At 30.1% G+C, this 16634-nt stretch overlaps 1 protein-coding gene across 1 annotated transcript; it reads right to left on the bottom strand.

The window, feature by feature from the left end:
- Positions 1-222: 222 nt before the first annotated feature.
- On the bottom strand, positions 223-3944 carry LOC101214166 (E3 ubiquitin-protein ligase At4g11680). Its single transcript, XM_004144262.3, has 4 exons — positions 3293-3944; positions 2184-2303; positions 1320-1614; positions 223-791 (listed from the first exon to the last, which is right to left on the bottom strand). Exons 1-4 carry the CDS (start codon positions 3757-3759, stop codon positions 630-632), a joined length of 1044 nt encoding a protein of 347 aa, XP_004144310.1. The 5' UTR covers positions 3760-3944; the 3' UTR covers positions 223-629.
- Between the last annotated feature and the right edge of the window lie 12690 nt (positions 3945-16634).

The raw sequence follows: 16634 nt of genomic DNA on the forward strand, positions 1-16634 counted from the left end.
GCCAAGATAGTGGAATCTGAATGTGTTTTTCTCAACATGGTATATTTAAAATAATAATAATGACAATAAAAGTAAAAAAAATATCACCTTCTTAGTTCTTTTAAGTTCTCATGAGCAGCCACTCTAAAATATGACTTGCCATTTGCATAATCTATACTCAAAAAGCATCTTTCAATATCTAAAAAGGCATAACTAATAGAAGTAACACTGAACAATATGATATGGGCTTAATATTGAGCAAGCAAATGGCTTCTTTGCCTTTATTTACTGAAATTGTTACTATCAACTAAGTAGTCTTCTTAGTAGCATATATAAGTTAGTAAGCTGTGCATCAAATTCTATTCACAGTATTCCCCACTAATCTGGCCTCCTAAGTAATCTCAAAACGAAAGAAAGAAGCTATCTACAATTTGGCCATTAAGGAAATTATTTCCTCTTTTCAAAGAGAGAGAAAAAAAGAAGAAAAGGCAAGGCCTCCCTTTCAACAAGGCTTTACCCTCCCATTGCCCTACCCGTCTCAATCTCAAATCAACATATGTTAAGAGATGATATACGTGACCTGTGTGTGGTTATGTTGTCAAAGATCTTGTCCCAGCCTCAAGAATGCTCCGACTTGATCAAAAGTTGAATCAGACCAAGGAATCACCTTGTCCGATGCTGAACTTGCAGAGAGGGCAGGTTGCGTTTATTCGAAGCCATTTGACAATGCATCGAGTATGGAAATGATGATTACAAGGAAGCATGCACAATTGAACTCCATGTACATACTGAGCAAGGCATATGCAGCATGCCTGCAAATATAATACCATAGAGTTAATCAAATAGCAAAGAGTCCTACAATGCTATGATAAAAGGCACTATGAAGGATAAAAAAAGATTCTTCTAAAACAAGGAATCATGATTCAGTTTGTGTCAGATAAAGCATTTTAAAAGAAGAAAACTCCATGGAGAAATATCTTGTAAAGGTAACCAGGATACCTTTGTTGATGGTATACATGTAAAAATAGGAAAATTTTGTCGAAGTAACAATACAAGATGTCTATTTTATGAGTATGATGATACGGGGTAAAAGTAGAAACTGTGCAGATAAATTATTGGTTAAATTATAACAAATATCCTTGAACTTTGGCATTTATTTTTAAAAAATTCTTATACTTTCAAAAGTTGTAATATTACCCTTGAACTTTTCATAAATGTTTCATAAATACTCTTGTGGTAGAAATTCTTTAGAATTTAGAAACAAACTGAGATAGAAAAATTTTCATTTATCCATGGTGGTATGAAAAGAGAATGAAAGTACAAATAAGATTGTTGCTCACCGAGTCCTCTGCATTTAGAGTGTGTTCAGTTGTATGACCATTGTAGCCAGGCTCCAATGTCATCCCAACTTCTTGTTTCTTGTCATTGTCGAACGACTCAAGTGGATTGTCTTGGTGAAACCTGTACTTGGGAAGTGCCCTAATTTCATCCTCAGAGGCACCTTCTAGGAAATTCATGGTATAACCATATGCTAAAAATGGTATTATGCAGCAAACAGCAAAGAAACCAACAAACGCCATCCCGGTGCAGAAGATAATAAAAAACACATCAAAGGCTAGGAAAACAACTGCCAACCTGCATTTGATATCATGAGTCCATCAGTGAAGCCTCATATTTGACTTCCATCAAGACAAACGAGAAGTTTTCATACAAATATGACAATGATATTGAAATGATAACGACAACGACAACAACAACAACAACAAAAAAGGTATCACCAAGAAACAATGTAGAACTCAAGGGAAATATAACCACAGGTCCAGAAGCAGAAACTCAAAGTAACTAGAAAATAATATGAAAACACGACCTGAGTGCTTCTTTCAGTGATGAACAGGAGTTAGTGAAAAGGAAAGCGCATTTATCACAAAATAACATATTTTAGACTCACACATTTACGGGAAGTTATATCGGAATCGAGATCACAAAATGAAGATGCATTATTTATTCTCACAAAGTAATTTGAGAAACTAGTAAATCTAATGGAATTTTAGAAGCTGCGATAGCTAGTGATGGAGAGCGAATACATTTCAAGCAAACTGGTATATTCCATATTACATCATTATTCTACTAATTTGCTGATAAACCACAGGCATGGTTAGGTAGAGAAAGAAAAGGGTTTCAAGACCCTAAGAGAGAGTATTAACCAGTACAGTCGGGGAGAACCTTCCAGAAGAGCTTGGCCACCCATGACAATCCAATAGAATCCAAATACCCACCAGATATATGCTACCATTGTGTTCAGTGCTTCCAACCTTTTCATAACTCTAGGGAAAAAACAGAGGGGGTAAAAAGAGAGTTGAACAAGACTGAAAATACAAAGATTGATGAAACATCTACATGTATTGTCACAAGAAGAAAAATAAGTAAACGTGCAAATATCTTGACTGGAAATAAATTCCTGCTAATAAGTGTAAAATCCTTCAGAGACATGGAAACCAAAAACCTAATCCAATAAATTTTTAAATGGAGAAACAAGATTTATTACCATAAATGAAATAAAGATACCTAAGCAAGTCCTTTACCAAGGGGAAACCCCAAAGTACCTAGGTGATACATAGTTTCTTAGCATACATAATCAAATTCATTACCATATATAATACGTGCTACATTCTTTACATGAGACGAAAAAACATCATTCCAAATATAAATTAAGTATACTGCACATAGTAACCACTTTAAAAGCAAAAAGTTCAAATAAACATGTCTTTTTTTCTACAAGAACCATAACAAAACTATCAAACTTGTCACTAAGTTCACCCTCATTAGTAATGGCTGAATTCAGTAACAATGTTGCATTAGACACCAAAACTTTCCTCCTACATTCTAAAAGTATCAATTTATGATTTGACATGGAAAAGAATACTCAATTCAACCGACTGTCAAAATATAGAATCCCTTCGAAATTAAACTAGTAGAACTCAATTCATCAAGTTAGCTCAACATCCAAAAGAACTCTATGCCAACGACTTGGGTAGTTTTCTTTCCCCCCTCCCAACACCATGAAGAAAATGAAAAAAAAAATAATATATGGGATGACACATGCATATAATCCGATAGTTAATTAAACTGATCGTAATCTATTCGATGAAAATCCCCACAAAGTAGCAGAAAATCTTCACATAACAATCATTCTAAGAACCCAATAAGTAAACTCATCGGAAAACCGAATACAGTCTAAAATTAGACATAAAAGAGAAACCAATTCAAACCAAAAACCCCACCCCGACAAAATTTTCCTCAAAACAGAAGTTACCTTATACGATTGTGAGAAAGGCGAAGTTCATCCTGAGCCCCACGATTCTCAAAACCAAGTCGATAGCGACTACTCCTTCTCAAGTAAGCAACGAACACAAAAAAGACATGGAAAAGGCACTGAACAGCATAACCCGAAAGCCAGAATCTCAAAGGAGCAGTAGGTTTCTCTTCTGCAGACAATACCAGCACTATGACAGATAAAAAGACGAAGAACAAATTCCAGAACAAGTCGAGTACCAAAATAGGCTTGATAAAGGAAGACCCATTCCGGAATAGAACACGACGCTCGTATTCATTATCATCTTCGTCATCGTCGACTCGAGGATCGGCACAGTCACCAAATATTACGCCGCGATGTTCCATGATCAAATTTGCAGCGTCTTGAATCAAGGGAAGCGCGAATCTGGAGCTCATGGTTCGCTGCCAGGACAAGAAACCAGAGTTGGATGGTCGAACGTCGTCCATGAAAAGAGAAGTTGGGCGAAGAGTGATGGGAGCGGGGAGAGGTGATCGGAGAGAAGGGAAAAGGCGCCGGTGAAGAAAGCGAGGAGTTGCAGTGAGAGTGGGAATAGAAGGAAGAGGAATAATAAAAATTAATTAATAAATGGAATTGCGTATATCCTTCAAAACGTCGTCGCTTCTTTAGTGGGTATGAATGAATTTAACGCCTTTGTTTGGATGGTGGTTGTTTATGTTCGGATAAGGGATAATGGGGGTGGGGGGGAATTTAATTCATTTTTGTTTAATTAATTTCATTTCATTATATCCTTTCTTATATATATATATATACACATATATTTACATTAAATTCATCATTAATTCATTAAGGAACTTCATAATTTATTAATCCACTTCGGTTTCAATTTTGATATTCACAATTATCCATTCATCCATTAAATCCATATTAAATAATTATATGCATACATATATAGATATTAACATTCAATATTTAAATACTTGAAGTGAGTATAAAGTAAAACAACAATGTTAAAGAGTATATATTTTGAAACTGAAGCAATGCTTCAATTTTTCAAGGATAACATTTTAATACCTGTCATGAATTTGAAATCAAACTTAAAAACAATATTAAAATTATATTATTTTAAATGTTAAGAACCAAACAAATAACTTTTTTTAAAAAAATTATATATGTTTGAAGCTCGCTGGAACAAAAAAGAAAATAAACTAAAATAAAAAAAAATCAATATTATCTTTCTAAAAAAACCACACTACAATTATCGAAATAGTCATAACTCAATTATAAACAATAATTAAAATTTATCATGTTTTTAATAATTAAAAATAAATCATAATTTTCGTCATGTTTTATAATAATTAAATAATAAACATAAACAAGAGACTTAGAAAACGAACTAAAAGTTATTATTTATCATAATTATTTAATAAATAAATAAATAGAAAATATAAAAAGAATAGAAAATAAAAGAAGTATTATAGAGTTGTTAAAGAGGTAGTTAGTATAATAATTGAATGAAATTAATATGGAACGAACTTATTAGAAAATAAAGAAAAATAAACAATAAAGTCTAGATTTGTATGGTTGAATTAGTTCACTAATACTTGGAAAGATAATTGAGAGGAATTAAATATAGAAGGAATTTATTAAAAACTATAAGTGATAAGAAAAAAGAAATTAAAAATAAATAAAAAAAGGATAAAATTAGAATATGCAATCTTCAAGTTAAAGGAATCTGCTTCAAATATTTATGGATCACAATGATATTCCTTTAATTTGAAGGACTTTTATTTTTTTTCATTTATAATCCAACTTTATCCAATAATACTATACATATTATTTCACATTTATCCCATTCATATTTAATGGTTTCACAAAAATTCAAGGGACCAACGGTACTTTCAGCTTTTTCAACTTTCTATAGGGCCATTTCACTCATTCACCACTTAGATTTATAAGTCTAAATTATTGAGTAGATGGTTGAGAGTCTGTGAGATCGAATTTGGAGAATATTGTGTTTAGTAGTATATGAGATGATGATGAAATTACACTACCAAAATTTGTCTTGTTTTAATAATAAAGTTAAGTTGTTTACACCGTGTCAGTAACTTAAGAAGTCGATGTACTGAATAATCCTTAAATGTGAAACATATATATTTGTTTCAACTTAAACTTCTAAATTGTTCTAACTCTATTAACCTTACATCTTAAATTAGTTAAAAAGAAAAAAGTTATATTTGAGAAATGTTTTGAATTTAATTTTTACACACGTGTCATATTTTCAAATGTATAGTTTGAGTTTATAATTTTAGTCATGGTACTGTTAAAATTATTAGTCACATCAACAAGTCCTAAATTTAAAATTATTCATACATTATATATTATTATGGTTAAAATTAATATTATTGTTATTATTTAACCAATTTTAATTAAATTTATAAAGGCCTAAAATTGAATACATCCACTGAAATTGAACAAACTCGTAGAAATAATATTTTAATCTAGATTTTATTTATAAAAAAAAAAACAATTCTTTTAAAATTTAAATTATCTATTTGCCAACCAAATTTACTTTCTTAATTACTTAGGCTAGGCATGTCACTTTTCATACCATAGTTTGTATCAAATTTAAGTAGTAGAGATGAATTCTAAATAAATTTCACAAACTATTTTTTAAAAAAGAAAAAAAAAAAACTACTTTATTTAACATTGACTTGGTTTTTTAAAACATCAAGAAAATTTTCCCATTAAAAGTTTTTAAAAAACGGTAAACATAGAAACGATGTTTATATTCTTAATTTTTAAAAACTAAAAAATCAAATGATTATCAAAAGTGGCCTTAATTCTTCGATCTTGTTTAAACTTTACCGAATTTTTCTGATTCTAATTAGTTTGGAGTTGTTAACCAAATTAACTGTTGTTTGTCACTTTTCGAACGAAACATGTGTTAAAAGTTAAAACACTTAATCCAACTATTGACTTTTTGGTAAAAAAAAAAAAAAACTTATGATGTTCAAAACTTAGACTAACACCATTATCACAATCATTATTAATGCCACATATATGTTCAATTTTAATGTTAATTCCACTTTGTTTTTCTTATTACAATTCTTCAAGTTTGACATTGATTAAGTGAATGATCTTATGTAGTATGTCAAGATTTTAATATACTTGTAAGTTGATAATCAATTACATTGCAATCAATTAATCAATTGGTGTTAGTCAATACTTTTTAGTGCTCTATGTTGACTAAAGAAGTTAAAGATTGAGAACCCAACAACTCTTTATTTGGTAAATAGAGGAAGTGCATTATTCCATTCAAATTTAGATCAAACTAATACTTGAATTGATATCATAGTCAATAGTGGAATGATAAGAGAGGTTGAAGGGTTGGATTGAGTTGGGTTTAACTACTTTTTAGATTCAGTTTAATTATTTAATAGGTAAAAATTGTATATTTAATTATTGTTGTATAATGATAAATTAAGATTAACAACTCAATTATCTCAATTTTAGATTATGAAAACTTCTTTCTAATGTTTAAAATTGTTTTTATGAGTTGTTGGCCGATAAATTATCAAAAAATATTATAAAAATAAAGAAAAATTGTAAAAAATAGAACATTTGACCAAATATTTACACTTCATAGAATGAACCAAGTGTAATGAATTTTATCTTTTAGTGATTTTGTTTAATGGAGTATAAGTTGTTTGTCAATTTTTTTATTTTTAAAAAAAATCTAAAATAAAACAATATAAATATAAATATATGTATATATAATAATATTATAAGTAGAAAAACCATATTTTTTTAAATAAAGGTTAGTTCGGGTTGTTATTTTTTGTGAACTCATGAAGACATGAAATAACCCAAGTCATAAGATTTTAATTTTTTTTTAACTTAACTCAACCTGTTGATAATGATAACCCAACCCAAACCATACGAGCTGGGTTGGCTTGGTCAGGTTTTTTAAGTCATTGGATTTTTTTAACACTCCTAAAATTTATAATGAATTCTTTTCCGATCTCTTGATTTTAGCTAGATTTAAATTGATAATTTTAAATGTAAATAAATTTTAAGTTAAATTACAAATTTAGTCTTTAAGAGCTGTTTTGGCCTATCGAGTAGAATTAATAATTTTGAAATTACTATATTGAAGTTAGTAAGTAGTGTTTGAAATGTAAAGTTGTAAGGTTAAATTTGAAAAAAAAAAAAGAATAGACGAAGTTACTCGTAAATAATTTATGAAAAAATCGAGATGGAGAGAAAAGTATGGTTTCTAAATGAATATGAAAAGTTAAAAAAAAAAATGGGCAAAAGTTACTTGTAAAATAGGTAAAGTTGAATAGTGTTTTTACTATTGTGTTGTTAATATCAACTTACCTTAAAAAGTAAGTTGGTGGGTCAAATGATCTTTAAAGGAACGTTTGAGATGTAGAGTGGTTATTATACTATGTGGTTTATAATAAACTGTGTTATTATAGTCTATATTTGGCGCACGAAGTATATAGTATGTGTTTTTGGTGTAGAGTATTATAGTCTATGTTTGGGCTACAAATTATTATAGTCAAAATTATAGCCGTCTGTAAAATAAATATCAGTTATCTTAGATTAAGTTTTCTTGTACTATTATTCTTGTCATACATTTATTTAGGTACATAGAATATTCTTTTTAGAAAACATAGTTCAAATTGTATCTTCCACTAATTTATACAAGCAAATTATTACTACGGGGATGCATTTGTTATAAAATTTTATAATGTAACTTCTTTTTATAAAAATTGATATGTAATTTTATTAAAACTTGTTAATTATGTTGTTCATTTAATAAATTAATATTACATATATAAGTTGATTTTTATAATTATAACAAAATATTTATGCACCGTGTAACAAAATGAAAAAGCACATTAAGCTGCCATTTTTTAAATATTCCAAGTTTGCCCTCTATTTTCATCGTATTTCTTCTCTTTTCTGCTATTTTTCTTCTTCTTTCCATTGTTTTTTTCTCTTGTTCTACATTTTTTTTAAAAACAAAGTTTCAAATAATTATTTGGTTGTTTAGATCGTGGTTGTAAGTATGCTTGTTGTATGGCACCGCAAGATTCATTAGACCTGCAAAAGCTCCATACGAAGCTTAAGTTTTTTTACGGGAAGAAGAGAATGGAAATTTAAGGTTGTGTGTCGACAACCATGTCTTGAAACAAGCCCTGAGGAAAGGGCCAACTCTTGAGTTTGTGGATGCTTACAAGCTCTTCGATTGTATCTGAAGTTTAGTTAACTCCGGCGATGCCATACGACAAGCATACTTCGTAGGCGATTTTGACTTGGGCAAACTACCAAGCACCCCACACACAATACTTCTTCTCTATGACACGCCTTGTGCCTTTTGGAACTATCTCCCCCTAACTATCTGAAGGCTCAGGTGGGATGACCCCTGAACGTAATTTCATCTTGAGTGAGGCCCTCTTTCAGTTGCATGGCTGAGATCATTCTCAATCTCTTAGGTTGGCGAAGGTCTATCTGAACAACGGTGGGGGCAGACCTAGTGATCACTAAATAGTTGGCTGAAGGCATTAGGATCACCTGATGTTCAAGGAGGAATTTCATTTCGAGTACTACCTCAAAGTCATCCATACCTACAACCACGAAGTCTACAAGACCACTCCATCCTCCCAATTGTATTATCGTTCCTTTCACTATTTCTACGACGAGTAAAACTGTAAAATTTACGGCCTTCATTTTTTCTATATCCTTCTTCCAATGAAGCTTCTGCCACCCTTATGAAATTGTGGGTTGCACCAGAGTCAACCATAGTGCTCATTGCGTGCTTCTAGTTGACCCAGGTGTCAACATATATTAGACCCCCTTTTGCACGTCTACTTGTCTCTCCCACTTTCTTTTGAAGAGGCAACAGGAATCTCATGACCCCCACTTTAGAATTCTCAACTTAGTTTGCTTGATTAACTTCCCTTTCTGATTGACTCAACTTGTCATCTAAGTCGGAGGATAGAGAGGCCTGAAAGATGTAAAAGACCGATTTATTCGGACATTTCTTAGCTCGATATGCCTGATTACATATGTACCAACTAAGAGGATGATTTGGTGTGTTTGGATTATTATGTCCTCGCCAGGTGTTCCCCATGTTGGATTGGAAAGGCTACGGTCACCACCAGGACATCTGTCTTCCCCGATAGCTTTAAGAGAACTCAATTATTTCTTTTTCTTCCAATGAAGAACTTTGGTGGCATCTCATATCTTGAGAGTCATTAAACATATCAAACAAACGTTCAGCTATTCCATAGGCTAACGTGAGGTCTTGAATCTTCTACTCATATAGCTTAATCCTTACCCACGACTTCAGCCTTCGATAAAACAGAAGATCTTGTCATTTTTTGACATGTCACATATGTCTAACATTGGCCCGTGAATTGTTTCACATACTTTCGAATGGTTTCAATGTGTTTATTCGCTCAATTTTCACCGAACCAAAATTTCGACATTCTCGAGAAAAAACTACGAACAAAGTTCTTTCTTTAAACTGTCTCATGTGTCTATTGTGCAACATCCTTCCTGAATATCAACATACCAGGACTTCCACCATAACTTCGCATTTTCAGACAGATGCATAGTTGTCAATGTCACTTTGACTTCTTCTGTAATGGTATTTGTGGCCTTGAAGTATTGTTCCATATCAAAGATGAAGTTTTCTAACGTCTTCGCATCTTTTGCCCCACAGAAGGGCTCAGGGATTTTTATTCTGCTAATTGAAATTGTGATTTGCTATTGCTCAATTTGTAAGGTTCACCTTCGTGTTCATCTCTACGATTTCGTTCCTCGCGACATATAGGGTAGCTCAAAAATCTCCTGTCATGCCGTTTATCATTTCCAACATATTCTTGTGGGAGTTATCTATCCTAATAACTCGTTCTATATAGACAGCAGCATGACGAACTATTCCCACGCTTGTAGGTGACATTTCCAGTTCTTACAATTTGTGACTCTATAGTGTCAACTCTTTCAAACTCAGAATGGACGATTGTGCGGTACTTGTTCAAACTCGATGAACAAGTCAGCGGATCAAAATTCGAAAGTCATGGTCAATCTTAGGGTATGATGTAACCTTCCTTCACGTTCTTGAGAAAATTATTTATAGAACATGAGAAAGAAACAAAGAGTGAGACACTGATCAAAAGAAATTTATAAAACTTCAACTTGTAAACAATTATTTCTACAAAAGGTCGGTAGTGAAAGTTGTAAGATCGAGTGTTGATCCACGCGGAATCTATGCAAAGTTTCTTAGAGTTGTAAAATGCAAAAGTAAAACAAGAATTACTTTTATTTTTTGATATCAGAACACAGACGGTTAAATATTCTCTCAGTCAAAAGACCTTATTAAACGAGTGAAGGAATGATTTTATAGATAAAATAAGTTCTACAGTTTGAACCTTGTCACAACATATCAGAAAATGCAAGTGCGAGTGTGTAGCATTTGGGTACCGAAAGGTTGTTTGTCTTAAATAAAGGTTGAAACATAATAATGTCATTTATATTTACTTAGATAAAAAATATGTATTCTAACCTCAACGTTTATATCACAAAAGGTGAATATATGTACAACAAAAGTCTTGAGAGGTTGCTTGCCTTAAATTGAAGTTAAAATATGAGATATGTATCGATTCAAATAAACTGTGAACCTTTTCAGTTCGCATCACTATATATGTATGTATGTATCCAAACTTTTATGTTGCTTAATTGTATGTTTGTTCTAAGTTAAAAGTTAGGTTCAACACCATTCACACTCATCCACTTTCATGTAATCCAAAGCATTCCACTCCTGATGTCACTTAAATCTAGATCAAATATTTTAACCGAATTATACATCAACAGCTGACTAGTCCTAGTCGAACTCAAGGAGCACGTAAATTTCTATAGCACATTAGTTTCAACCCAAGGTAACAGAAGGAGGGGGTCAATTGAATAATTAAAAATAAATTGTGAAAAAATAAATACTATAAAAATAAATTAAAAGTGTAAATCAATTTGAGAAAACTTACCATGGATTTTATCGATCTCCCTCATCATTATATTTGAATGTTGAATTCTCATTGTTGAATTTAACAATTGATACTCCTAACCAATTTGAATAGAACAACTAACCAAATTGTCCTATGCATCAAATTAATGCAAATTAAATCGATGAAATGTATACAACGTCCAATTTACAGTAATTGCATTACAAATAAGGGCTAAGTTAGGTTGAAAACCTAATTTTCATGCGGCTAATTAAACATTCATCAAGTTCAATATTGTAAGTCGATTAGAAAAATACAAGATCTAATAGATTTTTTCAAGCTAACCTAACTTATTTCTTCTAACTGAATCACATACAACTTACCAAAAAAATTGCACAGGATAAAAAGGCTTTCACCATAAAGCGTTCGTTCATCTGACAATATGAACATGATAATTAAAGACAAAATTTAATCTATTGGTGTATTAAACTCAATTCAAATCTCACAAATGTATGGATTAAAGGGAGATACTACAAACTAAACCTAAGAAAAGAGTACCTAGTTATTGGTTGATTATGGTATGTTGATCAATTTGTTTGTAGATCGTAAATTTGTTGGATAATATAAAACATAAAGTAAAAAAAAAAAAAATTCTAAACTCATTTAACCTCTCAATCTCTCTAATCTCTTTCAAAATCTCTCTCTCAATCTCTCTTGTCATTCCATAGAATATTTAGCTACTCTTGATCAAGTTATCACGCTACACAATAAGTTTAGTTTTTTGTTTTTTGTTATTTTTTTCTCCAAAGTGTGTTATATATAGGTTTTTCTTTTATCCTCCTCTCTTGGTGGAATATTTAAATCTTAAATGTATAAACCTAATTATCTAATTTTTAATTGTTCCAAGTTGATTTAGAGTTGTTTCAAACTTATGAACAAGTTTTTTCTTACTTTTTTTCATCTGGAAAACATCTCACAGGCATGCATCTCTCGCAACTTCTTAAGTTCAAATGTTTAATCTCAAATGAATTATATACTTGTGCTTATGTCATTTAGGATGCTTTTATACATGTGTAGGAAATTTTTAGTTACTGTTTAGAAAATGTTTTTTGCTTGCAAACATCTCGCAACCTCCAAACTTTAAATCACTACTACAAAAGTAGCCCTTACTTAAAGTCTTTTACCTATCAAGTATTTGTTTACTTGATGTTTTTAAATGCATCAAGTAATCTAGTACAAGAATAAGAGTCTTTTTCTTGAAAAATTTTAAGCGTCAAGATAAAATATGCTTGACACTATATGTCAAGAATATTTAATTCTTGACACGTTTTTTTTGCATGTTAAGTCTTTCCTTTTTCAAATGAAAAATTTACAATTTAAAATACTCATATAATTACTGCACCTGTTTTGAAACCATATTAATTATTGAACAATTGAATCAGCCCAAATTCTCCATCAAAGAACTAACTTGTTTTGAAGTCCATATAATTATTGCACATATTTTTAAGTCCATATTAGTTGGTCATTGTATACTGTTCAATATACATAAAGTTGGTCACTACGTACTTACAACATCCCAAACTTCTACTATATGAAGAAATTGTTCTACCTAGTTTTATGTCTAATCTGAACAAAATATATCAATCAATGACTGTACACACCTAGGCTTAGAGTCTGAGTTTCTCGATAAAAAAGTGGATCTGTTGGGTGAAGTACCACTTTTTGGACGTAGTAAAAGACCTCAACAATCTGCCAATGAAATAATACAATGTTGAGAACATGTGGTTGTGTTGCCTTAAGAGTGAACTAAGCAAAAATGAGACTACTCAACAATGAACTTAAGTGAACCAATAAACGAAATTTGATGTGTGAAACTAGAAAACAACCTAGAACAATCTGAGTGATATTAAATGAAAATAAATTAAAAAGACAAACTCTTCATCCATAAATTTTGTTAAGGATCCCGTACATATTTAAAATATCAACCAAATCTCACAAATTTTATACTTCTCCTATTACAAAAAGGAGAAGGGAAATTTTATTGTGGAAAAAATTGACTTTTCATATCTTCATTTTGTCCTAAAACTCGGTTTTTTTTTTACTCTATGTTTTATAGGGTTTGTTTTTTTTTTTCTTTTTTAAGTTATATTAATTTAGGGATGCTAAATAAAAATATATTTTGTTTTATACTTGACATTAAAAAAATATTAATTAAAAGTGAATATTACTCTTGATATTTTTAATGTGCAAGTAAATATTAACCACAATTGATATTTATGAAATATAATGTAATAATTAACATAAAAAAGTTTTAAAATGTCCGTGAAATCTCTACTTCTTTTAGTGAGTTTAGACATTTTTTTCTTTAAAATGTTAGTAAAATATGACCATTTTTTCTTTAAAATGTTAGTAAAATATGGCTTTGTACTTGGAAAATTTAGAACGAAATATCACGAAATTAGAAGTTTCATATTATTTAAGCCAAAATACGTACAAATACATGCATGTGTAAAACTGAGTTTAAAAAATCAACCAATAGTAAAACTTTCCAAACTAAACTTTGACATTTAATTCATAAAGTTGTTAAAATCATTACTATTTATTCTAAATGAAAACAAATTCGTGCATGGTGTGTAGTTTATAGAAATCTTTACTATTTTTACATATTAATGCATGGATGAGATTTAATGTAGCTTTTACAACCTTATTGAATAGGATCTGTTCTATAGGTTGTATATTGTGTCCTTGAGATTCAAGGGATTTAATGTAACTTTTAGTATTTAAACCATTGAAAATCGTAGAATTTCTATCATCCTAACTCTTAACAAAACAGTAGTTCGGAAATTTGTATATCTTAAGAATATGGCTTCTTCCCGTATCATCTACTTCGCTCTTATTTTTTCAGGTTCTTTTTCTTTAATTTCCTCCACAAATACTATATTATCATGCGTTGCAAAATCAAATAACCATTACAACACATATTAGATTGCTAATTTGTCTACCTATATATTTATCTTTTTATTTCTTTTATATAGTTGCATTGATGTTTGTGCCTCAAGACGTCTCAGCTGCCCAAAGATGTCAAGACATTTTATATAACACTGGGTGCGATCTCAATGACTGTGGAAAGAAATGTTGGGAGAAGCATCATACTGTTTCACATCAATGCATTCCAACTAATCCTTCTCAAACCATCTATGCTTGTTATTGTTTCTTTGATTGCGGTGGTCAAAAGAATCGATCTGCATACTCGCATCTTCCTTATTTAATGTAATGTACTTAATCACTTAAATTTCTAAATAACATCACACATCTTTTCTAATCTTTGACTGCGTTACAACAATTTGATGTCTTGAATACAAGATTCCATGAGCTAAATTCTTTGAAGTGGACTATTTGGGCAATATCCAATATCCAAACAAATACCCATATTCTTAGTTATTTAAAATAGTAATCATAACCTCAACTAAACCTAAACATTGCTCTATACAAAAAGTTGATTATTATAAGAAAAATTGCAATTGATAACCATTTCAACAATAATAATTAAGGATATAGTAAAAAAAAATTTAAAAAATTGTAAATATAGCAAAACTATCACTGATAGACTTGTATCGATAGACTCTGTATGGTCTATCAGTAATAGACTAATATTTGCAACATGGTTTATCGGTGATAGACTTATATGATTGATAGAATTTAATAAATTTTGCTATATTTGCAAATTTTTTAAAATGTTGTTATATATTTAATTATTTTGAATTTAATTGTTAATTTTGCAATTATCCCTTATTATAATCCACTCCCACTCTACTCCACTCCTAGCCCCAAACATGTACTAAATGTCTAAAAAGTATTTATAGTAAATAATATTTTTAGGAATAATAACTAAGTATATAGAAAAATTCGTGAAAGAATTTGTAATTTTTTTTCAAAGATTTATTTTATTGCTATTTACTATTTATTTTTAAAGTTTATTATGAATGAGGAGTAGGGATTTTGTTCTTATGGGACAAACTAATCAAGATTGGACTAATATATCAACATCATAGCTTAATTGATATAAGACCACATGTAAGTTTCAAGAATCCAAACTTATTGAAAACAACAACTTAATTGCTTTCTTCTTCTTTTTTAAAAAAATTCTATAATCTTTTCTATATTGAGCAAAGAATCCTCAATAATATTCTTTTTACCCATTTCAGTTTATTTGAATAAACAAATTCATTGATGAAATATCAAAGCATAAATATTATTGTTATTTATTTACTCCAATATAAATACAAATTCTCATAACGTTCCTTAGTTTTGGATTATAAAACTTAATTATTATTCAATATAACTTGTACATATTTCATATATATTAGGACAAAGAGATGCATGCTTATAGAAATATGTTTTAAGAACATTTGTATTCCAAACATGACATCGTTTACATTTTTACTCTCAAATCTTAATTTTACCTTCGCATAGACTTTCATTCAAAATCATCAACAAAAAAAAAAAAAAAAGAAGTCCATATTCATTGAATAATTATAATAGCAACGGTGCCTAAAGTATTACCAAATATAACATAATTTATAGTAAGGGTTTATCCATTGTGGATTTTATTACTAGTAAAAGTCTATGAACAATAAAATCTATCACTGATAGTTTAAGGAGGTTAGAATGTCATATGAATTAGAGTGTTGAAAGGAGTGAGGAATCAATGACAAAATAAAAATAAAATAGTGAAGTGTAAAAATAATGGTAAAAGAGTTTGAGTTGAAAACCAACGATGGAAACGAAATAAGTTCAAAATTACAAATTCGTCAAAAAAAACTCAATCCAAGCATCTCAAGGTTTAGATAATAATACCATTAAAATACAAGCTCATTCCATCATGAACCCTAAACAACCCTTATACTGGATGTAATTATCCACTTTAAAACATATGTTTAGAATTAGTGAGTGAATATAAAGTAGAAATTGAAGGTTAGGTTGAAATGACCATTAAGGCTTAAGAGGAGATTATAACACAACTATCATAAAACAAACATATAGTACTTATTGAAAAGAAAATAGAACTTGAATTACCTTATACATCAGGAGATAGTCAAAATATGTATATTATTTTATCACTTTGAACTCTCATGTATGCATAATGATATTTTTGAGTTGAAAACCAATGACAGGCTGGGACAAAAGAACAACTAGCACCATCCGTCTTAATCTGCTATTTTTGAGTTTCACAACTTCCCCCACAATAATTTATGCTTCAAAACCTACCTGATAGACTACAGTAATATTTTCACAGGATGACAAGTTGAAAACCAAATTAAGGGTTAATTTTAAGATAAATGTTTAAA

This window comes from Cucumis sativus, chromosome 4, assembly GCF_000004075.3.
Source record: "Cucumis sativus cultivar 9930 chromosome 4, Cucumber_9930_V3, whole genome shotgun sequence".
Classification (NCBI taxonomy): Eukaryota; Viridiplantae; Streptophyta; class Magnoliopsida; order Cucurbitales; family Cucurbitaceae; genus Cucumis; species Cucumis sativus.

Coding starts and splice junctions, on each gene's coding strand:
- LOC101214166 (XM_004144262.3), bottom strand. CDS start 3,759: ATGGACGACGTTCGACCATCCAACTCTGGTTTCTTGTCCTGGCAGCGA. Junction 1,615..2,183: donor GGTTCTCCCCGACTGTACTG/GTTAATACTCTC, acceptor TATCAAATGCAG/GTTGGCAGTTGTTTTCCTAG. Junction 792..1,319: donor CTCTAAATGCAGAGGACTCG/GTGAGCAACAAT, acceptor TTATATTTGCAG/GCATGCTGCATATGCCTTGC.